Source organism: Mesoplodon bidens (genome assembly GCF_964165515.1).
Source record: "Mesoplodon bidens genome assembly, chromosome: 12".
Lineage (NCBI taxonomy): Eukaryota > Metazoa > Chordata > Mammalia > Artiodactyla > Ziphiidae > Mesoplodon > Mesoplodon bidens.
In genome coordinates this window covers 59,244,915-59,272,690 of record NC_138168.1, presented here as the reverse complement: position 1 = coordinate 59,272,690, position 27,776 = coordinate 59,244,915, and the positions used below count along the sequence as shown (strand labels likewise).

The following is a 27,776-nucleotide window of genomic DNA, read 5'->3' as shown; positions in this document are numbered from 1 at the left end:
CCAAGTCTGTCTTATTCATCATTGTATCCACAACAACTGGAAGTTGTTGACAAAATTTGACAAACAATAAATAATTTGGAATGAGAGAGCGAATGGAAATTAGGAGAGGTGTTTCAGGCCCTATTTTGCAGAGAGAACAAAAAATGTGACTCAGAATCAGGGCTCTTTCCATGGTGCTGAGGCTGTACAAATATGATGAGAAGGAAGAAGATGACTAACTCCAGCCTCACCCCACTTCCAGAATTAGAGGTCTCTTGAGATTTTGCTGTCTCCTAGAAATTTCCACGCTTCTACCTTGCTTCTTGCAAACCCCAGTTATTCTCCAGAAGCAGCAACTCTTCCCCGAAACAAGATCTCATAGGCTTCTTGGGAGGGGGAATGAGGACGGGAGTTCAAAAACAAGAGGGCAGCTCTGATATCCTGGGTATCAGTTCTGCAGTTTAACTTCTGTGTTCTTTGGTGAGAAAGTGTGAACTGCATGTTTAGAGAATGGGAGAAGGCTGCAGATCCTTTCACTCCCCAAAACTATCTAAATTTGCTTTAAATTTTCAATGTTTGGGACAGTCAATTCAGCAGTTAATTTGGCTGGGGAGATGTGGAAAATTACCCCAGGGCTGCAGTTGTTCAATAGCTACCAGTGTTGAGTACTAATTATAAGCCAGTCACTTTATGTATCGTGTTGTTAATAGTTTCATTTTAGAGCTGAACACTCAATGCTCAGAAAGCAGGCCAGGTCCACACTAGTCCATCTGCCTCCAAGCCCATGGTCTCCACTAGCCAGCTTGGCCTCACTGCAGGGACTCAGGCTGCCCCTTCCGTCCTCTTCCTGACCCACACATGACCTGCCCTCGGTAGGGACCTCAGTACTCCTAGAATCTTTAAGTTCTGTACCTGTAGCACACATTTAAGGATTGCTCTGGGCAGGCTTTGAGAGAATACTTCCAAGGTGTGTCTATAGGAAAAATCTATTTTATCTCACAAAAAGGGAATCTTTGGAGGAAAAAAAACCCAAAACAACTGAGAACATAAAGCTAGAAAAATGTTTTCAGGTCTGTTGCTCCTGGCTCTTCCTTTTACAGATTTTATACCTGTGTTACTTCAGATAGGTTATTTAATGGTTGATTCTCAATTTAATCACCTCTTAAAGGAAAATAAAGATTTTCCCTATCCAGTCTATTCACAAGGATAACAGGAGGTAACATGGGTGAAAGTGCTTGAAAAACTGTAAGGTATGATATAGACATCCGATTTTGTTGTTGTTAGTATAATAATATAATATGTGATAATAATATTATTATTATCACATAGCTCTAGATTAGCTGATTAAGACAACTCCTAGAAAGAAATTTTAAGTCCATGAGGTTGAAACTTTAGATCTACCTAGGGCGCTTGTTCTTTTATATAGGCCTTTGAAACACTTTTGCTTTCTCTTTTCCCATGAATGTCTGCTACTTTCTGAAGTTCCCCCTTACATCTAGCTTCACTATGGAACCATTCTAACTTCTGTCTGTCCTAAGATATGAGGCATGGGGCATGTCCTTAGTCCTTGCTGCTTCACCATCCATTAGCTCACATTTGCAATGGTTTTGGGGACGTGCTTACAATGAGGCTGCACTGTCTGCCCCTGCATCCATCAAAGGGGCTAACAGCACTAATTTGTCTGGATAAATGTTTCTCTCCTACCTTTGCTGCCCTATAAACATTCTTTTTAAAAAGAAACATCTTAGCACGGAGGAGAGGGCTCTTGTATTCAAGCACAAGATACTTTAGATTGTTTTGTAGCTTTTGTTGACTCCACAGCTAAATTCTGTGCTCTCTGCATTTAATAACCATATTTCATTTAATTCACACACACACACCGTTATACATACAAAAACTATCAATAAATGCACAGGCAAGAGAAGCAGTGTTTCAGAAGACATGATTGCTGTCAGAAGAGCCCAGCTTTAGCTCCCAAAATTAGAATTTACTTGGTTTCTCTGTTTTCCAATACTTGTGTTACGTTTGAGTAAATATAACAAGCAATTTCACTGTATATTAGGAAGTATTTTCCAAATTTAAAATTCAGTCATATATTGAATATTTTATACTTGATTGCATTTTAATGGAAATACAGTCACTTATTTGATGTCTGTTCTGATTCCATTTTTACATTTCAGGGTCAGTTAAAGTGATCTTTATCCAGATGGTAAATGACATTTGAAGATGACATTTAAAGATGTCATTTAGCTGCTCTCCTGACATTTTCCATTTTATACTTATATATTTTACTTAATGGAGCCATCTATATTCAGCATGACAACTCAGAAGCACTTAAAATTAAAAATTCAAAGTGTTCTATATTCATCTTCTGGCTAGCTCAGTTATTTCTAATTTGTCTAGCCAATCAATCAAAGTGGTAAATAAAATTAAGTACATTATTTTTTCTTTCATTCACAAAGTAAACATTCTTACATTGGCCAAGAGCCTTGAGTAATAGTAGAAATAATTAGACAGCCCAACTGATTATTGCATTCAAGTGCATAATGAGTAACTAATATGTTGGTATCTGATTATATCCACTGCCTCCTTGCACATGGAAGAAAGGGTTTTCATAGAACTTTATGAAACGGTAGCCATCTGTTTGTATTTAGGAGGATCTGTTATATGGAAAGTATTGTCCTTCAAGGATAAAATGCAATTATCAAATTCATTTACTTAGAGATAAGGCTAAATTAGAATAATTATGTTCTACAGTGATTCAGAAGATAAATTTTTAAAAAGTTTTAAAGATATTTTAAAGATATTTTTAATTCTACTAGTGTTAACTTTGAGGGGTTTTTTGTTGTTTTTTTTTTTAATACATAGCAAACAGCTTTAATACAACCAGTTAGCATTTGGTTGACTTCACATAGGAACGCAGAATGAAATTTTTGAGTCAAAATTTTTTCTTCTCATATCATATATTTTTTTCCATTAGCTTCTGGCATTTGTTTTGCAGTGGAGAAGCGTGTGATTGGTCTGACTTTGAGTCCTTTGTATATCAAATTATTTTCTCTCTGCATGTTTATGGATATTTTTCTTTACCCTTTGTATAAATCAGTGTCCTTCAGTAGGAAGTAAAATTCACCCTAGATGGCTCAAATGAATAGGATTACTCACAGTGGTGCAGGTAGGATTAAGGGAACAAACTCTTAATTTGAGCTGGTGAGGCATTCAGAGAAGACTAGCAACAACACTTGGAAGCCATCAATACCTCTAGAAATGAGGACATTGCTGAGGAAATGGTGTTACAGGAGCCAGTGAAAACTGGAACTGTGGAGAGGATCCACCTAGTGGGAGCTGTCATCTGGAGGGGTCTTAGCTACTACTAAGATGTGGTGTTGAAAAAAGTGAGGGAGCAAGGAGAATGCCCCTGAACTCTCTCTCTTCCTGCCCCCTATCCCTCAGCATTTCTGCCAGTGCCTTCAATTGGCCAAACCCAAATAGAAGGTAATTGATAGAGGAGGGAGCCTGGGTAAAACAGTCTGCAAAGGTCAACTTCTCAAAGTACAGAGCAGGGCAGAGAAGGGGCAAGAATGAATCTGGATAGCTGAAGGAGAATAACCAGTTTAAAAACACTACCAGGGCATATCTAGGTGATGGTCTTTGTAATATACCCAAAATGTATAGACCCTTTAATTGGAAAATTAACATCTATTTATTAATTATCTCAGAGGAACTTTCTTGTAGTCTAGGCTTGATAATCACATATGCTCTATTTTTTCCCTAGGATTTTCTTCACTTTGTACTTCTTATACATATTTTTCTCATCCTTTCACCTTTTTTATCCTTTTCACCTGTGTTGGACGATTTCTCAAGTTTGTTCTTAATATCACTGAGTTAATTGCTATGTCCGTCATGCTCTTTAAAGATTCCAGTGCAAAATTTAATTTTTGCATTGAATTTTAGTGTCCTTTGTGAATTTTCTTATTCCCAACAGCTCCCTGTTTCAGAGATTAATCTCTTCTATGACGTTCTATTTTTAGTTCATAGAGGCCATATTTATTATCTTATTAAGAGTAAGATTATTAAGAATTTATTATCATATTAAGCAGTTTTCAAAGCTGCTTTCTGTACTTTGAAAATTATTTCAAAATAATATTCAGGCCTTTTTTTGTTTTTTTCCTTTCTTTTTATGTGAACTTTTTCTTTTCTTTTCTTTTCTTTCTTTCTTTATTTTTGACTGTGCCACGTGGCTTCCAGGATCTTAGTTCCCCACCAGGGATGGAACCCAGGCCCACAGCAGTGAAAACACTGAGTCTTAACCACTGGACCGCCAGGGAATTCCCTGAATAGTTGTTTAAAATTGACCCAATACATTTTATTTTAACAGCTTTATTAAGGTGTAATTTACATATCATAAATTCGCTTGTTTTAAGTGTACAATTTAATGTTTTTTCATAAATGTGCAGAATTGTGCAACCATCTCCATAATCAGTTTTTGAACATTTCTATCACTGCACAGAGATTCCTAGTGGCCATTTGCAGTCACCTTCTCTTCTCACCCCTGACCTCAGTCGAGCACTAATATGTTTTCTACATCTATAGCTTTGTATTTTCTGAATATTTCATATAATTGTAATCATACCATATGTGGCCTTTTGCATCTGGCTCCTTTCACTTAGCCTAATGTTTTGATTTGTTTTGTTTTATTTTTTATTAAAGTATAGTTTATTTACAATGTGTTAGTTTCTGCTGTACAGCAAAGTGATTCAGTTATACATATATATACATATTCCTTTCCATTCTGGTTTATTACAGGATACTGAATATAGTTCCCTGTGCAATACAGTAGGACCTTGTTGTTTATCTATAGTAGTTTGTATCTGCTAATCCCAAACTCCTAATTTATCCCTCCCCCACCCCTTTTCTCTTTGGTAACCCTAAGTGTGTTTCTGTTTCTTAAATAGTTCATTTGTGTCATATTTTATATTCCACATATAAGTGATATCATATGGCATTTGTCTTTGTCTTTCTGACTTACTTCACATAGTATGCTAATCTCTAGGTCCATCCATGTTGCTGCAAATTAGCCTAATGTTTTTGAGCTTGATTCTTGTTGTAGTATGTATCAATACTTCATTCCTTTTTATTTCCAAATAATACTCAATTGTGTGTGTGTGTGTATATATATATAGATATGTATACATCACATTGTTTACCCATTCATTAGTTGATGGACATTGGATTTTTTTCCATTTTTATTAATAATGCTGCTATGAGCCTTCACATATAAGTTTTTGTGTGGACCTGTGTTTCAATATCTTTAAGTAGATATCTAAGAGTAGAATTTATGGGTCATACGATGTATTTATGTTTAACTTTTTAAAGAAACTGCCAAACTTCTTTTCAAAGTGGCTGTACCAACCACTTTACATTCTCACCAGCAATGGAGGAGGGTTCCAATTTATCAACATCCTTGTCAACACTTATTACCTACCTTTTTTTTTTTTTTTTTTTTTTTTGGCTGTATGTGGGCCTCTCACTGTTGTGGCCTCTCCCCTTGTGGAGCACAGGCTCCGGACGCCAGGCTCAGCGGCCATGGCTCACGGGCCCAGCCGCTCCACAGCATGTGGGACCCTCCCGAACCGGGGCACGAACCCGTGTCCCCTGCATCGGCAGGCGGACTCTCAACCACTGCGCCACCAGGGAAGCCCCCTACCTTTTTTATTATAGCTATTTTATTGAATGTTGAGCGGGATACCTTTGTGGTTTAAATTAGTGTTTCCCCAATAATGCTGAACATCTTTTCATGTGCTTATTTTCCATTCATATATCTTTTGTGCAATGTCTATTCAGTTTTCTGTTTATTTTGAATTGGATTGTTAGTCTACATATTCTTGAGTTCGAATTTAAGCTCTTTATATATTCTGGATACAAGCCTTTTATCAGATGTATGATTTGCAATGTTTTCTTCTGTGGATTGTCTTCACTTTTTTAATGGTGCTTTTTAAAATGCAACAAAAGTTTTAAATTTTGATGAAGTCCGATTTATAAATGTTTTTTCTTTTATTACTTGTGCTTTTGGTGTCACATCTAAGACATCTTCACCTAACCCACAGGAAAATCATTCTATTGTTTTTTTTTTTCCTAAGAGTTTCCTAGTTTTAGAAATTACACTCAGGTCTACGATCAATTTTGAATTAACTTATGTGTATGGTGTGAGTTAGGTTTCTAAATTCATCTTTTTGCATGTGGAGTTCCAGTTGCCCTAGCACCATTTGTGGAAAAGACTATCCTTTCCCTATTGAAGTGTTTTTGTCCAATGCACTTCCGTCTCTTTTTCTAATTTTTGTTTCTTTTTAGAAACTGTTATCATTGAACGTCAGATTTTCTTTTTAAATTCAATCTTGGCTCAAGACACTCACTGTGTAAGTTTTTCTTAGTCCCCCTTGGTGCCGGCTCTCAAATCCAAAGCTGTGGTGCAACTTGATATGCACGACTCCAACCCAATTTCTGTTGGCTAGTAGACATTCATCTTTTTGGCCTATTCTGAAAGAACATAGGAAAGTCTACTACTGCAGCACTCAGGCACACTGACTATGAGGAAAATTTGAATCTTAGAAACATTTGAAGCAGCTTGTAGTTGTTCTTTGCCTACTTTAATATAAGAAAAACAATAAACCCCAATATAGTTGCCCTCAAGGCTTTTCTGTCTATGCTTCTACCCATGATGCCCTGGATAAGGAAAGAGTATATCTCTTGACTCATTGCACAATTAATTATCTATCTCCTTCCCTACTTGGTTCCTACTTGTTCTGGAGTTTTAATAACCAGAGAGCTGCTGATCGCAAAGGGGCCAGGCCATTTCTCCAGATACATGGCAAAGTAGAGCTTGTGCAATATTTTTGCATGTGTTGGGGAAAATAGGGATGTAGAAGTGTTGGCTGCCTAGTTGTTTGGGGTTTTTTTAATAACTTTATTGAGGTATGTTTTATATATCATATAGTTCAGCGGTCCCCAACCTTTTTGGCACCAGGGACTGGTTTCGTGGAAGACAATTTTTCCATGGACCAGGGTAGGGGGGGATGGTTTTGGAATGATTCAAGCACATTACATTTATTGTGTACTTTATTTCTATTATTATTACTTTGTAATATATAATGAAATAATTATATAACTCATCATAATGCAGAATCAGTGGGAGCTCTGAGCTTGTTTTCCTGCAACTAGATGGTCCCATCTGGGGGTGATGGGAGACAGTGACACCCGAAGCGTGTTGCTTATGTCCAGTCTACTCCATAAGATGCAGCTTCATTGTCACTTGCCACTCACTGTTAGGGCTTTGTTATGAGTCGGCAAACAACTGACTTATTATGATCTCTGTGCAGTCAAACCTCTCTGCTAATGATAATCTGTATTGGCAGCCACTCCCCAGCGCTAGCATCACTGCCTCAGCTCCATCTCAGATCATCAGGCATTAGACTCTCTTAAGGAACGTGCAACCTAGATCCCTCGCATGCACAGTTCACAGTAGGGTTCGCGCTCCTATGAGAATCTAATGCCGCCACTGATCTGTCAGGAGGTGGAGCTCAGGTGGTAATGCGAGCGATGGGGAGCGGCTGTAAATACAGATGAAACTTCGCTCGCTAGTCCACTGCTCACCTCCTGCTGTGCAGCCCGGTTCCTAACAAGCTACAGACCTGTATCAGTCTGTGGCCCAGGGATTGGGGACCCCTGATATAGTTAACCCATTACAGCTGTACAATTCAATGTTTTTTTCTTTAGCAAATTTTCCAAGTTGTACAATTATTACAATAAATCGGTGTTAGAACAGTTTTATCACCTCTGTAAGATCCCTCATTCCCATTTACTGTTAATCCCCAACCACTAATCTACTTCCTATATCTATTGACTTCCCTTTTCTAGACATTTCATATAAACGAAATCATAACAGTGTTTCTGCCTGGCTTCTTTCACTTAACATAATGTTTTTGAGGCTCATCTGTGTCATATCGTGTATCAGTAGTTCATTTTTTATTGCTGAATAGTATTCTATTACATGGATACTACACTTTATGTATCTACTCATCAGTAGGTGGACATTTAGGCTGTTCCCATTTGAGCTATTATGAATAATGCTTAACAATATTCTTGTGTAAGTCCTTGGTGAATATAAGTTTTCATTTTTCTTGGGTATATACTTAAGAGTGGAATTGCTGAGTCATATGGCAAATTTGTGTTTAACTTTTAAGAAACAGGGATGTCTAGTCCTGATTGATTTGCAGCTCCAATTCTTTTGTTTCAGACCGTAAAGGCTACATATGAGATACACTATTTCTTTGTTGAATTCCACTGATGCTATCATTGAAGGAAAATTTTCTCAGATTCTGACAAATGCTTGACCATTAATCTTAGTTTCCAGTCTTACTGCATGTACATTTTAATCTTTGCCTTCAAGTATATTTTAATAGGAAGAAAGAGATAGCTTCATGTCATGTTATCCCAAATTCTTTTAATTAGAATAACAAGGTGAACAGGGTAAATTTTCTTTAAAAAATAATACATTAGGAAATGAATCTGGTTCATTTGTGATTACTTTCCATAACTTCCTTAATATATGGAGTATTTTCTTCCTATTCCGGTGATAGCTCATGCTCTATTCATGCATGTATCTTCCAGGTACTTATTTATTATTTATAAAGGGACTAATGTATGTGTAGCTGTTAAGTTGCTCTCATGTCTAAAGAAGATGTGTGTGAATATGTGTGCATTCTTTAACATTGTATTAAGGAATTAAGTAAATTTATTTAGCCTAAAATATGGTACTTGTTTTTGTTCAAATTAAAATTTCTGAAATTTAGTGATTTTCCATTTATTCCAAAGTAACTTTGAAATGAGCTGATTTGATCAAAAACAGTACACTTCCAAAGGATATCAAGATATCCCTTAATATAAAGTAAAATAAGATTATAACTTATTTCAGTGAGCATGTGTTCTCATATCTCTAATAGATTTCAAACTATGTGTTTGGTATATGGATAGAGGTTACAGAGATTCTATCTTTGTGTTTTAGAATTCACTGAGCAATTTTTAAGATGTGCTGAAATTCTTTCCAGGACCTAAAACACATACATGTGTACACATGCACATACTCTCACATGGTCCGATGCATACACACACATATTTACATACGCATGTATGCACATAGACATACACACACACTCATACTCACTTGCTCTATGAATGTGCATATATACATGCAAACAAAACACAGCCTGTGGATGTATTATTTGCTTTTAAAAGTTTGGATTTGGTTCTTTGTGCTTTTAAATATACTCTGAATTTTTTTAAAACCAATTACTTCTGCCTTTACTTTCTCTAGCTTTAAAAATGGTAAAAGGCCAATTTCCCAGGAATAAGTTGATTATCATTGAATTAAACCATGGAAACAAGATTTTTTTCCAATCCATTTAAGACTTGTGGAGAAAATATTCTATGATTATACTTTATTCATGATTTTTACTTGATGCATGGATTGAGGTTATAGAGATTGTCATTGGCATGCTGTGTTTATAAACGTTTTCATGTTATTTCAACTACATGTCTAGTACATTCCTTATACTCTAATAAAAGAATATGTAGGCAGAATCCTCTTTTGTAGCAATCAAGAAAAATACAGGCAAGGACGTAACAAAAAAAAATGGTTAGCGTATTAGACCAGTAAACCCAAATTAATAATGAAATTTAATATGAATAAATGTGATGTCTTACAATTTGATTTTTTTTAATTTACACAAATACAAAAAGGAGAGAAATATATTCACAGCTACCTACACAAAAAAGGCTTAGGGAGTTAAGTTGACTGTAAGCTAGACATGAAACCGTGTCACATGATGAATGCTTAAAAGTACTGGGTATTATATACAGACTGGAGGAGAAATACTTGAGATGTGATCACTCCCTTCTAAATGAAAGGATTTAATATAGGCGATAAAGTAGATTTATTCTTTGAATCACTTTAAGTGATTTCTACTTTAAGTGGATTTGAGATGAAAATAAAGACATTTTATCCATTAGAGCCATTTGTAAAGGGATTGTATTGCCTGCCTCCTATTGAAGCAAGCTCCTGGAAGAGCAAAGGCAGGGTCTAGGTGGTATATAGAAAGCATTCCTGTAAGGTACTGAATGGAAGATTGAGTTTCTTGGGCTCCTTCCACATATGTGACCTTAGCAGTCCAGAGCAGAGTTTGACCATTCCGCTGTCACTCGGGGGTCAAACAGGTTATATGAATGAGTGAGGCTATCTGTGTTGAGTGATGGGGCTAAATGGATATTGTATGTATGTTTCAGTAGTCAGTTCCAATCCAAGGTTGCCACGCCATAATCAGGACCCAACTTTACCAGGTCTTCTAATTTTTCAACTGAAGCTAGAAATCTTAATTTTTAAAATGTAAACTGTCCACATTTTAAAATTTAGCAACTAATTCCAAAATTTTTAAAGCACAATTATGGGCTATCACTTTTTAACTTAGTTTAGGAATTATCCCAGAAACTTGATTCTACTCCCCTGCCTCGGAAGTGCATTTTGGGAATTACTGAATACTCTGACCTTTGAAATTTTATCACAAAATATCTAAATGTGTGACTGTGTAAAGGGTAAAGCACCTGTGTAATACCCACCCCTTAGCATCCTGTCATCTTTAATGGCACTTCAAACATATTTCTTACAAGATTCTAAAGTTGATACAAAAATGATGTTAATATCACTGCATTAATTAAGTAGAAGCTGGTCGATACACAATATAAAAACTGGACAAATCATTATTTTAACATACAAATGCTGGCCGTGATTTTTTTCTTTGCCTTATTATAGAGAAAAGCCATAAGAAACTGCTTTCACTGCCCAGCCATAATTTTCTAAATGCATTTTAATTACTAAATGCAGTGGTGCTTAGAACTCAAGTCATTAACTAGAGCAAATTAGAAGGGAATATAAATCTCCACATTTGCTGATGACATTCATCGCTTAGTAAGCATACATTTACTGTGGATCAAGTATCTAAGACATAAAATAATTTTTTAATGATTATTACTTCAAAAGTCATTAACCAGGCTCTCAGGTTTAAATAAAAATAGTCTCAATTGAGAAAGCTTCCAGTCCTGTATCTATTCATTTGTGCGGGACTTTCTGAGGCCTTTTCAGGATATACCTATCCAAGTGTAATATGTGATATGAATATCAGAGAAGCACTCTTATCATGTTGCCTTTGCTTTTTTAAAGCAAGGTGGTCTTGTTTGGGGATCAGTTTATTATTGATAATTTGGAAGACCTTCTAACAACCTACACCCTACTCCAATAGAGGTTTTCTAAAATGATGTAGGAGATTCTTGTATCAGAAACTCTCTCACCAGTAGCCTTGAACCCTTTGAATATCTTCAAGTAGCTTAGAGAATACAGAGACTAACTCTGTCTAAGGAACAGGAGGTGTTTGGTCATATAGTATAAGGCACACAATGGAAGGCAGGCAATTATTGGGTCCAAACCTAACTTTTAAAAAGGATGTTTTTTACAAAGATTTTATAAGCCCCAACTATTATAGTATTATCTCCAGTTTCCTCCCAATTTCATTTCCTCTAGTTCTATAGCAACCACATCCCATTAATGAGAGAAACCTTCATTTTTTTCCCTCTGACACCACATGATCCTTCAGACCTTTTGGATTTTCTGGAGTTAAGTTCAGTATTTTGCTTTTCAAGTTTCTGGCTTACCTAAATTTCACTGTACTAATTATGGCAAGTGAGTTCCAATCTAACAACATTTAAGCACTAGTAACAAGCAATATTCTAGGAAGAGAGCAGAAGAGATCTAAAATAATGATTGGCACCAAGGAATGACTTTTAAAAAGGAAAGACACTATGCAACTCTAGAGCCATTCAAAGCCTTGTGGCCCTGAGGAGATAATCCTGACTCCCGCATAGGCAAAAGTTCTAATGTTTTCTCTTTCATTGGTGGTTTGGTTTGATAGCATGCTCTACAGAATTCACACATTAATATTCTTTAGCAATAAAGAATTTATACAACTCTGTATTCAGTCTGACCTCTGCTGTGGATATCTACATCAGCACAAAGGGAGAAGGATGAAGGAGCCAAGAAAAGGAAAATTCATAGGATTCTTTTATTTTAAAAAATCTCTTTAAATAACAAAGAACATGATCCCAGCTATTTCAATTTGGCATTGGTTCGAAGTAGAGCAGAAAACTAGCTTTTCCAGCTTTTGAAAGTGTTTACTTAGGCATTCACTGTAGGTAAGAAAAAATAAGTTTTGAAGCCTCATAACTCAGAAGGGGCCTGGGCTTACAGGACAGAAGGAGAAGATAACCTTCTGGCAGAAGAGGGTTGATTTATTCTTGCAGATGTGGGTCTCCACCTCCATGACACACACTCTGTATGCCAGATACACCTCTCCATGTGTGACATGTACCTCTGTGATAATATTCAGAAGGGGATCCCCATCTTCCCCAAGAATGAAAAATTAAGTTTTTTAAATAAATACTAATACTAATACTAATAAATATTAGTATCTGCTGGGAACAAATCCCAGATTTAAATTGTTGATTAATTTTCTTCCCCAAATCTTCCAAAGTTGTTTCTTGGAATAGATTAATTAATGACAACTTTCTTTTCCTTTCTTCTCTATTCTGTTCTTTTCTAAATTCTGGCCTTTTAAACTAACAATCAGTAGGAGTTTGGGAAATCTAGTCCTTAAAATGCAATTGAGAATTTTCTCAATACAGCTTTCTTTGAATTTTTTATGTTTCAACTTTGTAAATTGACTTAATTAGGAAGTTTTGTAAGATGATTTTTCTTCCCTTGCCTAAGAAAACTGTAGAAACAAAAGGACAAATAAAATTGACAGATATAAATTAGAAACCTAGATCGAGGGAAGCACTGTAAAGATGTATACATCACTTCTTCTGAAAAAGAAAGGATAAAAGCTAAGTTCAAATAGAAGAAGTACTTCAAAAATGTGCTGAGCCAGACCCTGTATTAAGCTTGACGGTTAGGATGAACTTTATTAGCATTTAACTTATATCACGCCTTCGGTGCTAATTAAACACCTTCTTCTATTAAAAGAAGCATCTTAAGAGAAGCATCTGCCTTTTGTAAGCTTTTATGATAACTTATTTAAAGCTCAGTTTTATTAAAAAAATATTTTATGGAATCAAAATATTGACAAAAGTAGGGGAAAAATAAAAACAAAGAAAGTACATTGACTTTCTTTTTTTCCTATGTTTTTTGATCCTCCCTTCAGCTCTTTTACCTGGCCTTTTATGTATGTCTTTTGCTTTTCTGGGATTTGAATAAAGGATTTTTTAAAATAAATATCAACTCAATTTTTCAAACTCAATGATGAAAAGTATTTGGTAAATGTAATAGCTGTTTATGTGCAACAAACTATCACAAAATTTAGTGGCATTAAACTGTCATTTATTTGCCTAATTCTTTTGTCCTCTGTATGGATTATTCTGGTCTCAGTTGGGTCCCCAAATATATTTGTGGTCAGCTGACAGTCAGTTGGGAAGCTCTGCTTCTGCGAGTTGGCTGGCTGTTGGCTAGGACAATGGGAATAACTGGGCCATGTGACTCTTTTCATCCAGCAGGCTACCCCAGACTTGTCACATGGGGCAGCACGTTTCCAAGAGAGAATGAGCAGAAATGTGCACGATCTCTTGAGGGTAGAGTCAGAACTAGCATGTCATCTTTCCTACCACATTTTACTCCTACTGTATTTTATTGGTCAAAGTGGGTCACAAGGCCAGCCCAGTTTGAAGAGGTGCAGAAAATGACTCTGCCTCTTAATGGGGCATATTGTAAATGGACTATTTACTGGGAGGGGAAAAATACAGCCAGTTTTGTAAAGAGTTTTACTGTGGAAAGCCTTTATCACTAATAAAGTCTTAAGTCTAATGTATAAGAGACACTGGTAGGAACCCAAAGGTTAGGTCCCTTTATGCCCATAATTTCCAGATTATGTTTTGTAAATCCTTGGTGAATTATATTACATGGAAAGTAACTTAGTTCACATAAGAATTATCACATTGATGTTTCCCCAAGGCTAGGGAAAGTGAAAGAGTATGGAGAGTCATTGACTTGGTTCCTTCCACGACTGAGAGCTGAGAAGAGGTCACTTAAGAATGCACTTTGGTGAAGACTGTCTTGATCTGGGCTTGAGGGCAGGAAGAGAAGCAGAGACTCTGTAGACTTCCAGGGCCAGGGGCAGAAGAGAAACTGTTGGAGAGGTGCTGATGAGAAGAAGCCACAAAGGCAGATAGGCCATCAAAGAGTGTTGGTAGCAAATATCCTTTACAAAATGATTTTGAGACCTAGAATCTTAATTTATCATGCTGGGAAAGTGAATTGGTAAAAATCAAAAAAAGTATTAGAACAGAACAAAGGTGTATCATATGTCCCATTTTAAATACTTTTCAGCTCATACATTTTTTACTCTTTAGTCTTTTTGTTGGAAAGGTTGAGACACTTTGTTTTTCTAAGCTTTAAATGGAACTTTTTAAATGGACTTATTTGTTTGTTTTAACCTACCAATTTCTTGGATTAGGATGCTTCAAAAACAAAGCTACGTAAAAAATAAGGTTGAAGTAGCTACTTTCTCATTCAACTGACATTGTTTGAGCAACTACTTTGTGCCAGGTATATTTCTAAGAGCCAGAGCTATCACAGAACATTACAAAGGTCCTGCGTGTGTGGAGCTCACTTCCCAGAATGAGACAGACGTGAAACAGATACACACGTCAGAGGGTGAGAGGAGGTCTGGAGAAAAATAAAGCGGGGTTAGGAAGACAAGGAATGTGTGGAGAAGAGAGAAGAGGAGGTATTTTATAGGGGCTTCCCTGTTTTTTTATACCAAGTGGTCTGGGAAGGCCCCTCTTAGGGACCCTGAATGAGCTATGGGAGTGGGTGGTGAGAGTGTATGAAGGAAGAGTGTTGCAGGCAGAGGAAAGGCCCAATCTGGAGCATGCTTGGCATGTTTGAGGAACCACAAGGATGTTGGTGACACTGGAGCCGGGAAAGCAGAGGAGGAGTGAGGTGGGGATGAGGTTGGAGAGCTTGTTTGGGGTGGGGGGCAGGGCTGACCACATAGAGCAGGGTTGTGGTTCAGAGCCAGCTGTACATTTTACCCACTGTGGGAGCTTGGAAAAAATTCCTGAGCCCAGCCCCAGAATCTATTGAAATTTGTCTGGGTTGAAGCCTGGTCATGTCTTTTTAAAATGTTACCAGGACAAATCCAGTGTGTAGTCAGGGTCTCCTGTGCCTTAGTAAAGCATGGCTCTGACTGAGCAAGCTGGAAAACCACTGGAAGATTTGCCAGAGAAGAGTAACAAGACCTGATCACCCTAGCATGCCTCCTTCACCCACATTCCCTTTGCTTCTCAAGATCATGTCTTGTATAAAGCTTGGAACCCTGCCTCATACGTTGAGGGGAGAGAGTGGAGAATGTGGTCGTGGGCAAGATCTCTGGGTGCTCTTACCTGCCTCTCCTCTGCCAGGTGTCAAGGATGTAACACAAGGCAAGGAGGAGGACTTCTAGGGACAAGAGCCTCTCCTGTTCCCTTTCAAAATGGCTTGCTATAACAAAATCTCACTGACTGGTTGGCTTATAAACGATAGAAATTTGTTTCTCACAGTTTGGGAAGTCCCAGCTCAGCATGCCAGCATGACCAAGGGAGAGCCCTCTTGCAGGTCACAAACTTGTATACTCATATGGAAGAAGAGGCTCGAGAGCTCCATGGGGTCTCTTTTAAAAGGGCACTAATCCCATTCTTGAGGGCTCCACTCTCATGATCTAAGCACCTCCCAAAGGTCCTACCTCCTGTTACCACCATCTTAGGCATTAGGATTTCAACATATGAATTTTGAGGAGACATAAACATTCATATGGTAGCAGAGCCAGAGTTCCTGGCTCTTTCAGTTTTCCTCCAGCCTTCAGTCAGAAATCCCCATGCCTCACTTCCAATGTCACCCTGAAGTCACAAGCATTCACAGGATGGCTGTGAGAACCAGTGAGTGTATATGTCACTTCTGCTGACTTCTGTGTTGACAATAGAAAAATACATTGCTCATGTGTAATATATGCAAACTAGTGCCTCAAACCCATGCAGCTATGATGTAATAGCATACAGAAGGATATGCCCAGAAATAATATAACCCTCTACTTTACTTCTTTTGGAGTAGCAGTGGGATGTAATTGTTCAGAGCAAAAGCTGTGAAGCTGGATAACTTACATCCTGGCTCTAACATTTGCTAGCTAAGTGGTTTATCCTTTGTGTGCTTTGGATAATGGTAGCAAACTCCTAAGACTGGTAAGATTAAATGAATGGATACATATTAAGTACTTAGGGAAGTACATGGCACACATTTAGTGCTCCATAAATCCTATATTAATACAGTTATAGTTTCCTTCTTGATTTAATCACTGTACAAGTGGATCCCTCTTTAATTTTATTAAAAACATAGATTTTTGTACAAATAATATGTATAAAAATAACATTTTAGACAGGTTCTTCTCTGTTGTTTAATTGCTAAAAACACAAAGAGATGACGTATTAAGAAATGTACCAAATTTTAATCAAGGAAGAAAGTCAGTCTCAAAACATTTTAGAACACAAATCCAATTTATATAATTGCTGTGCAAACAATTTTTGGTAAAACTCTAATTCCTGGCCTTCACGTGGATAAAAAGAACAGCAGTCTCTTTTGGATAGCTGAGGATGGGAATGCAAAGGATTAAGATGTGGACAAGACATGTTTTCAACATATTTATCTAGAGAGCCACCTGACGTGCCTACTCTGAGAACAAAGATGAAAATGTGAGATGTAGTTCTAGCCTCCTAAACTGGTCCCCTTATAGAGGTCCCTAGATTTAGTGCATGAACGTGGGATGGGGTGATTGGGGCGGGTGACAAAATTTTATCCTCATGGGAAAGAGACTGTTTAGACTTACCTTATTTCTCCAACTTTCTCTTCCCAAATGAATCTCTCATCTTTGTTTCATTGGGGTCAGAAAGTTAATAAAAACTTACAGGAATACGAAACGATGATTAAATATTTATTGAAAATGTAAATGTGATATGTAAAGGTACAGGTGGTCTTGGGGGTTCCTTAAAGGCAATCTATTTTTATTTAGGGGGAAACCTTCTCTCAGAGCTTTGAGTTTGACCCACCACTTGAGTGATGTTTAAATAAAAGTAAAATAGAAAATGCCTCTTAAGAAAGGATGGCCTAGTTTCAGCATTTCTCCTGTATTAATTTAGAGGGCTAATTTTAACATTGCCCACAGGATAAAATCTAAATTTCTCATCTCCAGAAGCTGACCTCAGTCCCTGAAGCGTCTTCTTCTGCCTCGTCTCTATAGTGTCTCTGTCACCATTCATCTGTAAGGCATGCTTATTCCTCCACACCTTTGCCCTTGCTGTTTACTTGGTTTTATTTCTGTTGAAATGTTGCACATCCTTCAAAGGTCAGTGCTCTTGGATGATTTTCTCTGATTTCCCCACATCTGGAATCATAGCTGTTTCTTTGCTCTCTCAATCGTTTGTTTGTTCTTTATTCATAAATGCAGTTAATTCTGTCTACTGTTTTAACTAATTATCTGCATTCTTTTTACCATCATAAACAGTTAGCTCTTTGGGAGGAGAGTAAAATATTTCTCATATTTGCATAACCATACTGTACCGTATATATGCCAGAACTCAACAGATATATATGGAATGAATGAAAAACAACCCCCCCCACAAAGTTCTCAGAACCAGAGCACACTTTCCCTTATTTCACTTGCATGTCATCCCTTTAACCTCATGGTCATTTGGACTGCCACCTTTGTGTCTTTGTATTTCTTCTATGACAATCTGATTATGGATACTCCTTTAATAATAACTTAATGTAATAATTAAATTTAACTAATCTAATACTGCAATTTAATCATTATGATTTAATTAATTATTCTAATTAATTGGATAATTAAATTTAGTAAATTAATAATTTAGTCATTTAAACCTCTTAATACTTCTAATTGACCTTAGGACAATAATTTGACTTGACGAGGTAAAATCCAAACTTTATTCAATGTCCTTCAAGATCTGATAGTAAATCCCATGTCACCCTCTCCTCACACTTTGTTACAGCCATCCCAAATTTCTCTGTGTTCCAGAAATGGTCTTTCTACATGGAATGCTTTGTTCGTCCCTTCGCCCTCCTCTCCATCTTTAGCTGTGTTAGTCCTCATCTACCAGATTCAAGATAAACTGTTACTTCTTTCTGGAAATCATCTCTAGTTCCCCATACCATCTCCAGCCCTAGACTGATTAAGCCTTTCTTCTTGGTGATCTAGTAAATAATAAAGGTCAGAAAGACTTGGGTCAAGATCTGATTTTGCTACTTACCAAGCGGTGACTTTAGACCAGTGCTTCTCACAGTTTATCATGCATCAGAATCACCTGGAGAGGTTAAATTGTGGCTCACTAGGTCCCATCTCCAGAGTTTCTGATTCAGTAGTTCTGGGATGGGTCCCGAGAATCTGCATTTATCACAAGTTACCAAGTGACACTGATGATGTTGTTCTGGGGATCGTACTTTGAGAACCACTGCTTTAAATAATCTAGTTAACCTCTCTAAGCTTTAGTGTTACCATCTGCAAAAGGAGACTAAAGGGGTGTTTTAAGAATTAGTTGGGGTAATGTATATAAAGTGTTTGATGTGAATTAGTCCTCAGTCAATGCCAGTTAATATTGCTTCTGCATTATCATTGCTTACATCGCACTGTATTAAATTGTAGACTGAACTGGCCATTTGCCAAGTAAATCAGGAACCTCATAATGAGCAGAGACTGTGCTGTTTTTATTACGGTACCTTATGAAGTGCATTAGTAAGTGCTAAATAAACATATAATGGAGTAAATTCAAAGTAAGAGCATTCCATAAATATTTAACAAAATAAACTTAGGTGGTTCTTTGTAGGTAGCCCCTATACAGAATGTTCCAGGATTCCCTAGTTCAGCTCACTATATTCTTGGTTTTCTTGAGACTGTTTTTGCTGCTTGGTTCCTAAATCACTCTTGGTTATGGTGAATCAGTCCCCACAGCTTCTGTTTCTAAGAAAATTATACAAGCAACATGGAGAATGTCTGTGAACTAGAAATAAATAACCACGTAGACTATTCATTTGGCTCTGTAGTTTCCTTTTTATACTGAATGAAAGCAGTTGCAGCATGAACGTATGCCAGCATTTAACACTGGAACTGGGTTAGAAATTAACATGTGAAGAATTTAATTTGCAGTTCTTGGCAAATTCATGAAGCCTGCTCTTTAGAGAAACCGTGCCTCCTTTTACTGTCAGCCTGTACCGCCATCCTCCTGTTTGACCTCAGAATCTCATATTTCGTATTCACTCATTAGTTCAGCAAATATTTTTTTCAACATCTGCTGTGTGGCAACTATTATTCTCATGATGGTGATGCCACACTAGGACAAAGTCCCTTCTTTACAGAACCTAAAGCATGGCATTTGCCAACTTGTACTTTGTTTGCATCCCTGTCTCCCACGCTAAATTGTGAGCTTACTAATGGTAGGTACATTATTTAATTGTGTATCCAGCTCAGTATTTGGTACATGGTAGATATTCATACATACAGTTACTATTCCTACAGAGGAACTTTATTTTAATGGTGGTGAGAAATGGAACTGAGCACAAGAGATCAATACTGCTGGTCCGTGAAAGGATTTGACACTAGATGTGTATTTTCTGACCTACAAAGTGTTATTTGTTTGAATTTCAATTAGAGCCAGCCAATAAAATGGGGGAGATTTTACATAAAAATCCAGATCTCCAGCTTCTTTTGAAAAAGTCGACATTCCTAATTCCCTCTCAGCTGGCTCCTTTAGATGGAGCATGCCATCTCCATTTTACTATAACGCCTACTATTCCCTACTGTATTACATGTGTGTGGAAGAGTGTATATGAACATGTGTATCATGTTTGTCTACATGCATGTGTGGTGAGGAAAGAATGAAATTCTTCAAATTCTACATAAATCCACTGAATGTTTGTCTTTATAAGCTTATAACAACCTAAGTCCAACTGCAAATAATACCGTATTCCTTTTTTTTCTTTAATGATGTAGAATGCTAACAAGTATTTCTTTCATTTGAATAATATAATATATTGAATTATCAATCTAAATTTTCTCCAGATTGCTTTTCTGCATTTTTATAGTAGGTTTCCTGTATTTCTCAAATCAACTTGATAATTGCCAGCTACTCTTCTATTGTGATATATATCCCCATCCAAAGTAAAATATATCTAAATCTATCTGGTTTGGGGTTTTTTCCCTCCCTTATGGCTATTAAACTAACACTTTTCATTTGGCTTGGTTTTATCATAGGAAATTAGGATACTTAAAAATATAAAATTGAATTAAAATTGTAGTTTACCAAACTAAATCTATTTATGCTTTATTTCAGCTATCTTTAAAGAGAAGAGGAAGCAAAGATTTGCCAAAATCTGAAAAGAAGGCTCAACAGACTCCCACAGAGGTATGTGGAAATAAAATTTCAGCTAGTACATCAAACATCTCTAAATGTATATAATAATAAGCTACATCTATAAGTAGACATAGTAACCAGATACACTCGTGTAAAACAGAGTTAAATTATGCATATCAATTATGTAGCTGTAGATGCAGGAGACAATATAAAGCATTCAGTATCTTTTCTTTAAAAGCTAGCACTAACATCCCTGTTATTATTGCTTTTGCATTGTAAGCACACAGCAGAATGTCATTAGTACTTTATGTGTTGCTACATTTAAGAACTGTATCCATGTTGCTGATCTTGTTCATTCATAATTAATAAGGACAATAGAATAGCTATTCCTATGGCATCAGGAGAGAGTAAAGAAAGGAATGTTGTAGGAAGGGTGGCAGAGGGGAGACAGAGACTCCTGATGGCCTTGGGGAGTCCTAGAATGAAGTAGTTCTCTCTACCAATGACTGGGGAAGCAAAAGAAAGGAAAGTAAGGAATAAAAATAAAACATGTCTTCAACATGGGCTTGTTAAGAGACTTAGAAACACAGCCACAGTAAAGACTAGGTCTACTTTTAGGGTGAGCAGAGGTGCTGGTGGATGTAATAAAGGAGATTTTAAAACAGAAGAGGAAATATTTAGGGACAGCTATGATATTATGGCTCGTTAAAAATACTTGGCTAGATATTGATTTTTAAATGTGTAAGTTGGGATCTATAGGACTGTAGCATATGTACTTTTTTTTATTCTTACAAGGGGTTTTCTCATTAGATAATAATTTTAACTAAAGCAATACTTAAATATTCAAAATTTGAAAAAGTTGATCTCACTCATTTTTTATTTTTTTTTTTTATTTTTATTTTTTTCCGCTGTACGTGGGCCTCCCACCGCTGTGGCCTCTCCCGTTGCGGAGCACAGGCTCCGGATGCGCAGGCTTAGCGGCCATGGCCCACGGGCCCAGCCGCTCCGCGGCATGTGGGATCTTCCCGGACCGGGGCATGAACCCGTGTCCCCTGCATCGGCAGGCGGACTCTCAACCACTGCGCCACCAGGGAAGCCCTCACTCATTTTTTAAAAAGCATAACATATTAACTGTTAATTTTCTTCTTCCTCGCTCTCCCTGCGCTGTCCTTGGTTAATTTTTCCCCTGGTGCTGCACATGAACATTTGTAGGCTTCGGCAGTTCTAGAATCCCAGAGTCTCCTACCAAAATCATCTCCTTTTTGCACTTTTCTCATCATCCCCTTAATAAGTTCATATATGCTCTGTCACCACAACTCTCCCACTGTGTCTTTGCCATAATTTTATGCATCAGTTCTCTTCCCCACCTCGCTGAGGGAGAGGTGCTATATGCTCCCCGTTCTAAAAATCTTAAGTCAGCTTTAATCAACAGTTTATTTTTTTTAACTCATGTTTGTCCTATTCTTATACTTCCCATGGTAAAGCTTATTTATTTTTTTCAGCAGCATTCTCTAATCCAGGAATTCTTAACTGTTTGTTCCTGGCTCTGTGGACCCCCACTCCATGTGCACAGGAGCACTTTTCTGCAAAAGACATACGCAGCTTTCATCAACTTCTCAGTGGGACCTGGGGCCTTACAGCAGTCAAGACATGTTGCAATCCACCAGTTTTTATTTCATGCACATAAATGTCCTGGGAAATTTACAAGGACGCTATTATGGCCTTTGAAGTCCCTGCTATCATTTCCAATTCATTTATTTTCAGAGGTTATTACCTGTCTTTTCTCAAAAACCCACCCCAGAAGATTGATTGGACGGTCTCAGATGGGAGATCTCAATTATAAAATAGTCCATAGATGATTCTATTGCTCAGTCAAGGTTGAGGACCATTGAGTCACATACTTACGTTAGGGCAAGCATCCCATATTGTTGTAATTCATATTTACATATTCATCTCCCGTACTTAGCCAGGGCATATTATAGGCAGGGGACATCTTACTCAGCTTGCACTCATCAGTGTCTAGTGTCTGGCACTCTGCAGTGGGATCAATATGCACTTTTGAATACTCCCATGTCCCCCTTTTCTAGATGAGCCATATGAAATTGCCAACGTGCTGTTGGTTCTGACCTACACAAATGGCAATTTCATATGGTTCGACCTGCTATTATTTATATAGCTTTTTATTTCATTTTGTTCAATTTCTTCTGTGTATGCCTCACATGTTCCTCCAGCAGCACAGTGACTTTATATACTGAGAAGTGGTATTGCTTAGCAGTTAAAAACAGTAACTTTAGGATCAGGTTGCCTACATGGAAATCTCTGCCACGTACCAGCTGCATGGCCTTAGACAAGTTGTTTCCTCATCCTTAAAATGGGGTCATAATAGAGAGTTGTACAGATTAAATGAGTTAATATATATAATTTATCAGAGTGCAACTTAGCTTCCAGTAGTGGCTAGGTTAAAGCCAAGCTCAGTTCACTTCTTTGGGCCCTCATCGTCTTTATGTTCCCCTTCCTCTTATGTCATCTGTATCTTCTTAAGACTGAGTCTTTTTTTTTTTTTTTTTTTTTTTGTGGCATGCGGGCCTCTCATTGTCGTGGCCTCTCCCGTTGCGGAGCACAGGCTCCGGACGCGCAGGCCCAGCGGCCATGGCTCACGGGCCCAGCCGCTCCGCGGCATGTGGGATCCTCCCGGACCAGGGCACGAACCCGTGTCCCCTGCATTGGCAGGCGGACTCTCAACCACTGCGCCACCAGGGAAGCCCTATTCCTTCCCATTTTTTAAAATGAGGAAACCAAAGTCCACAGAAGTTACACAGTATGCCCCAAGTGCATATTTAAAAGAGAGTTTGGGGAAATTGTCCTTGGGAAATATGTCCTTGGACATAATAATGTGTTTTTATATTAGCTCTCTGAGAAAGAGTTGATTTCCATTTTTCTGTTTGTAGTTTTCCATTTAGTTAATGATTAGGGTTTGAAGGTTGTCCTGAGAATGTGTGAGAAGAACTTCTACAGGGTCTACCCCATCATCCTTTTACCAGGCAGAACTAGTTCTATCCATTTCAGACTGATGGAAATAAATCCAATTTTAAGAGTGATCTAGATGGAACACTTACCAATTTCTTCTTGGATGGACCATTCCAGTGTTAAACTTTCCCTACTTTTAAGCCCTCTTTAGAAACAATTCTTCCTTGAATAAAGATGGAGGACAGATTACTTGCTGTATGGCCGAGTGATCATGTGCCAAACTAAGCTTTAGTGTCAGAACCGAATTCCAATTTCATCTTTGTCCTTTGCCACTTATGAGCTATGTAACCTTGAACAAGCTATTGAACATCTTTAAACCAGGAATTTTAATACCTACTCATAAGCTTACTCTGCACGTTAAATTAGGTCATACATGTGAACAACTTTACAGTATCTGGCTGAGAGTCAGAACTCAGTAAATGGCAGTGAGTACATATTAAGCACATGCTCCTTCCAGGGAAGAGGTTTCATATTTACTACAGTCAGGGGAACTCAAACCATGAGAAAAACAGAACAAACAAAGTGAACATTGTTGAAAATGACAGTCAAACGGTTGTATGCAGTGAGAACGTATAATTTTCTGAATAGTGATGACCACAGTTTTTCTCTTTTTATATTCCCTTCTCTTTTGGTTTCCAGGATGTAATATTGTCCTAATCTTTTCTCTGCCAAAGAATTTAAATGATTTGGAAAAAATGTACAGCATCTACTTCTCTGGCTCTCTGTCTCATTAAATCTTATTTACAAGAAAAAGGAGTTATTTTTGCAGGTGTCCCTTTTTGGTTGTTTTATTTACATAAAAATGATCCCCTGTCCGCTTCCCTTTTTTTTTTCCCAAATGAGGAGGACAATGAAGATCTGAAATGCCAACTGCAGTTCGTGAAGGAAGAAGCTGCTTTGATGAGAAAGAAAATGGCCAAGATTGATAAAGAAAAGGACAGATTCGAACACGAGCTCCAGAAGTACAGATCCTTTTATGGGGATCTGGACAGTCCTTTGCCTAAAGGAGAAGCCGGGGGGCCTCCCAGCACCAGAGAGGCTGAGCTCAAGCTGCGGCTGAGGCTGGTGGAGGAAGAAGCCAACATCCTGGGCAGAAAAATCGTCGAACTGGAGGTGGAGAACAGAGGCCTGAAGGCGGAACTGGATGACCTGAAGGGTGACGACTTTAACGGCTCGGCCAACCCCCTCCTGCGGGAGCAGAGCGAATCCCTGTCGGAGCTGCGGCAGCACCTGCAGCTGGTGGAAGACGAGACGGAGCTGCTGCGAAGGAACGTGGCCGACCTGGAGGAGCAGAACAAGCGCATCACGGCGGAGCTCAACAAGTACAAGTACAAGTCGGGCGGCCACGAGAGCGCGCGGCACCACGACAGCGCCAAGACCGAGGCCCTGCAGGAGGAGCTGAAGGCGGCTCGCCTGCAGATCAACGAGCTCAGCGGCAAGGTCATGCAGCTGCAGTACGAGAACCGCGTGCTCATGTCCAACATGCAGCGCTACGACCTGGCCTCGCACCTGGGCATCCGCGGCAGCCCCCGCGACAGCGACGCCGAGAGCGATGCGGGCAAGAAGGAGAGCGACGACGACTCGCGGCCGCCGCACCGCAAGCGCGAAGGGCCCATCGGCGGCGAGAGCGACTCGGAGGAGGTGCGCAACATCCGCTGCCTCACGCCCACCCGCTCCTTCTACCCCGCGCCTGGGCCCTGGCCCAAGAGCTTCTCCGACCGGCAGCAGATGAAGGACATACGCTCGGAGGCCGAGCGCCTGGGCAAGACCATCGACCGGCTCATTGCTGACACCAGCACCATCATCACCGAGGCGCGCATCTACGTGGCCAACGGGGACCTGTTCGGACTGATGGACGAGGAGGACGATGGCAGCCGCATCCGCGAGCACGAGCTGCTCTACCGCATCAACGCGCAGATGAAGGCCTTCCGCAAGGAGCTGCAGACCTTCATCGACCGCCTCGAGGTGCCCAAGTCCGCGGACGACGCCGGCGCCGAGGAGCCCATATCCGTGAGTCAGGTACAGTTCTGCCTATTGCGAGCCACGGCGATGGCGAGGCTGGTCCGCGGAGCCGCGGTCCCTGGAGGGGCGACTCCGCGCACCGACCTCCAAGCCCCGCTTTAGGGAGTCCCAGCTCAGAGCCTCTCTGGGCTTGGAAGCCCCATGGCGCACTTGTTCTTTCACACTGTCCTTCTTCAGGCCTGAGGTTTTCGTAATCCAATCACTTAGTAACTATTCTCCCTCTGTTTTGCTTAAAAGGGAAGTTTACCCGCCTCCCCCTCTCTCCACCCCCCACCCCCAGTTTTTGTGTAAAGATGAAAGGATTTCTAAAATATATGATTATTGAAGGTCGACATTTTCAATATTACTCTACTGATTCTAATAGATTGAGCTGCAAGAAGATTCCGAATAGAAATCTTCCATTGCTGATCTGTGGTTTTCGAGCCGAGATTAAAATTAAGCTTAAATATTTTCAAATCACTAAATGATCAGGATTGATGCATAACTCCTGGAAAGAATGTAGAAACCAGAGGTAAAGAGAGATGATATTGTGTCTGGATCCCTACCAAGAGGAGCAAATAGGAGCCACTGATGTACCTACCACACGTCGAAGTAACATGATCTTTATTTCTAGAGAAAATCACTGTCGGCTCTATAACGGAGAATCTCAGGACTGGGGAAGGAGTGTTATACCTTAGCTTTAAGGCAACACTAATTCAGAGAAATAGTAATAACTATTCCCGAACAGGGAAAACCAGCATTTTTCCTTCATCCTAATTGTAGAGGCACACCCGATGAGTTGGACTGATCTGCTCTAGCCAGGTATGGTGGCCAAAGACTGATGCATTTTGTCAGGGTTAAGCACGGAAGAGAGTTTATAAAACAAACAGGCAGTGCTACTCCTCTAGCAAGGCTGGTATCTTGTATCCATTGGAGAACCCACGGAAGAACAACAGCATGCATGGCTTTTAAGACACGCAAGAGGGTTAAACTTAAAAATCAGTTTATACACAGAAGCATGATATTAGATTAACTGCCTGTTAGCCACAACTAGAAAAATTGCAACCCTATCGCTTATTTATCTTGCATGCTGCTTTGCTTTGCTATTTAAAAAAAAAATTTTATAATAAAACTTGTTGAATTTCTAAATGTTAAAGATTTTTTTCCTCTATGTATTATATCACATAGTTGGTTTTTAATTTCCTAGTTTCAAATTTTTGAATACTTTGAGCATGTGGTTTTTCAGTTATATTCTCAGGGTGAAGAGATAGAAATCAGAGTGAGAGAAAGTACTGTACATAATAGTAGGTTTTCAGACTTTATAAATATATATAAGGGAGGGTTCTCTATTGTAAGTTGAATGAATGCTTAGATTAGTTGATATAAACTTAAGTTTTAAAAATTATTATTAATGAATTCTTCTTTTTGTCTTTGCATTTACCTTCCCAGATGTTCCAGCCTATCATTTTACTTATTCTCATTCTTGTATTATTTTCATCACTTTCTTACACAACAATATTTAAACTTGTCTTCCTTTTTACACTGTTTTTTGTACTGTAAATCTTTCATCATTTACCATTCATTGTAGTATTTTCAGTTTGTTTGTTTTGTTCACCCTTCAAGACAAGAAGTAAAAGAAGTATAATTTCTGTAGTAACCAATGCTATAAAAACACTGAAGACTGCTTATTTCTTTAAAAAGACACATCTTACCACTACTAAATTCAATAAGAAGCCTGAGCATTAAATGTTTCAGGTAAGGGAGTAAGTATGACTTTTCTTTTTATAAATCATTTTAATTTTTACTTCTTTCTTTTACATCTTGATTTGCACTCTTCTTAAATCACTGTAAGAATGACTGTAAAAATTGCCTAGGTCTCTCAATTATTTCTCAGTATTTGACTATTATGATAATTCAAAAGCTGGACATTCACAAGTTGGTCACATCTTAGAAAATATATAGATTTATAAAGCACTTTTGCTAGGTTGCAACAGACTAACAACATAATTTTGATAACCAATAAATATCAATGAAAATTATGGTGAACAAATGAAATGTGACCATCATGGGAACTAAACTATTTATTGTGATACTAATGGTGTTCTGTCTAAAAAGATGTGTTTGGAAGCATGAGAGTGGATTAGGCCTTAGTTCGTTGAGAAAGTAATTATCTTCATCCTACTACACTTGACCAGCTTCAGCCATTCCAACCAAACCAACCATTTCTG

The 27,776-nt window shown here is 38.4% G+C and overlaps 2 protein-coding genes across 5 annotated transcripts in view; both read left to right on the top strand.

Moving 5' to 3' along the window:
* MTCL3 (MTCL family member 3) overlaps positions 1-27,776 on the top strand; it is a 58,876-nt gene that overhangs the window by 14,505 nt on the left and 16,595 nt on the right. For 3 of the 4 annotated variants that reach the window (XM_081250578.1, XM_081250580.1, XM_081250579.1), the window contains exons 5-7: positions 20,500-20,571; positions 24,391-25,566; positions 27,172-27,303. In XM_081250578.1, the coding sequence (XP_081106704.1) occupies positions 20,500-20,571; positions 24,391-25,566; positions 27,172-27,294 (1,371 nt within the window). In that variant the 3' untranslated portion in view covers positions 27,295-27,303. Of the gene's footprint in view, positions 1-20,499; positions 20,572-24,390; positions 25,567-26,997; positions 27,121-27,171; positions 27,304-27,776 lie in introns of those variants that run through there. The other variant, XM_081250581.1, reaches the window with a different exon arrangement.
* The window catches only part of KIAA0408, a 35,027-nt gene continuing 32,755 nt past the window's right edge, over positions 25,505-27,776 (top strand). The window contains exon 1 of the mRNA XM_081250591.1: positions 25,505-25,557. The gene's annotated coding sequence lies outside the window, so the exon portion shown is untranslated. The remainder of the gene's footprint in view (positions 25,558-27,776) is intronic.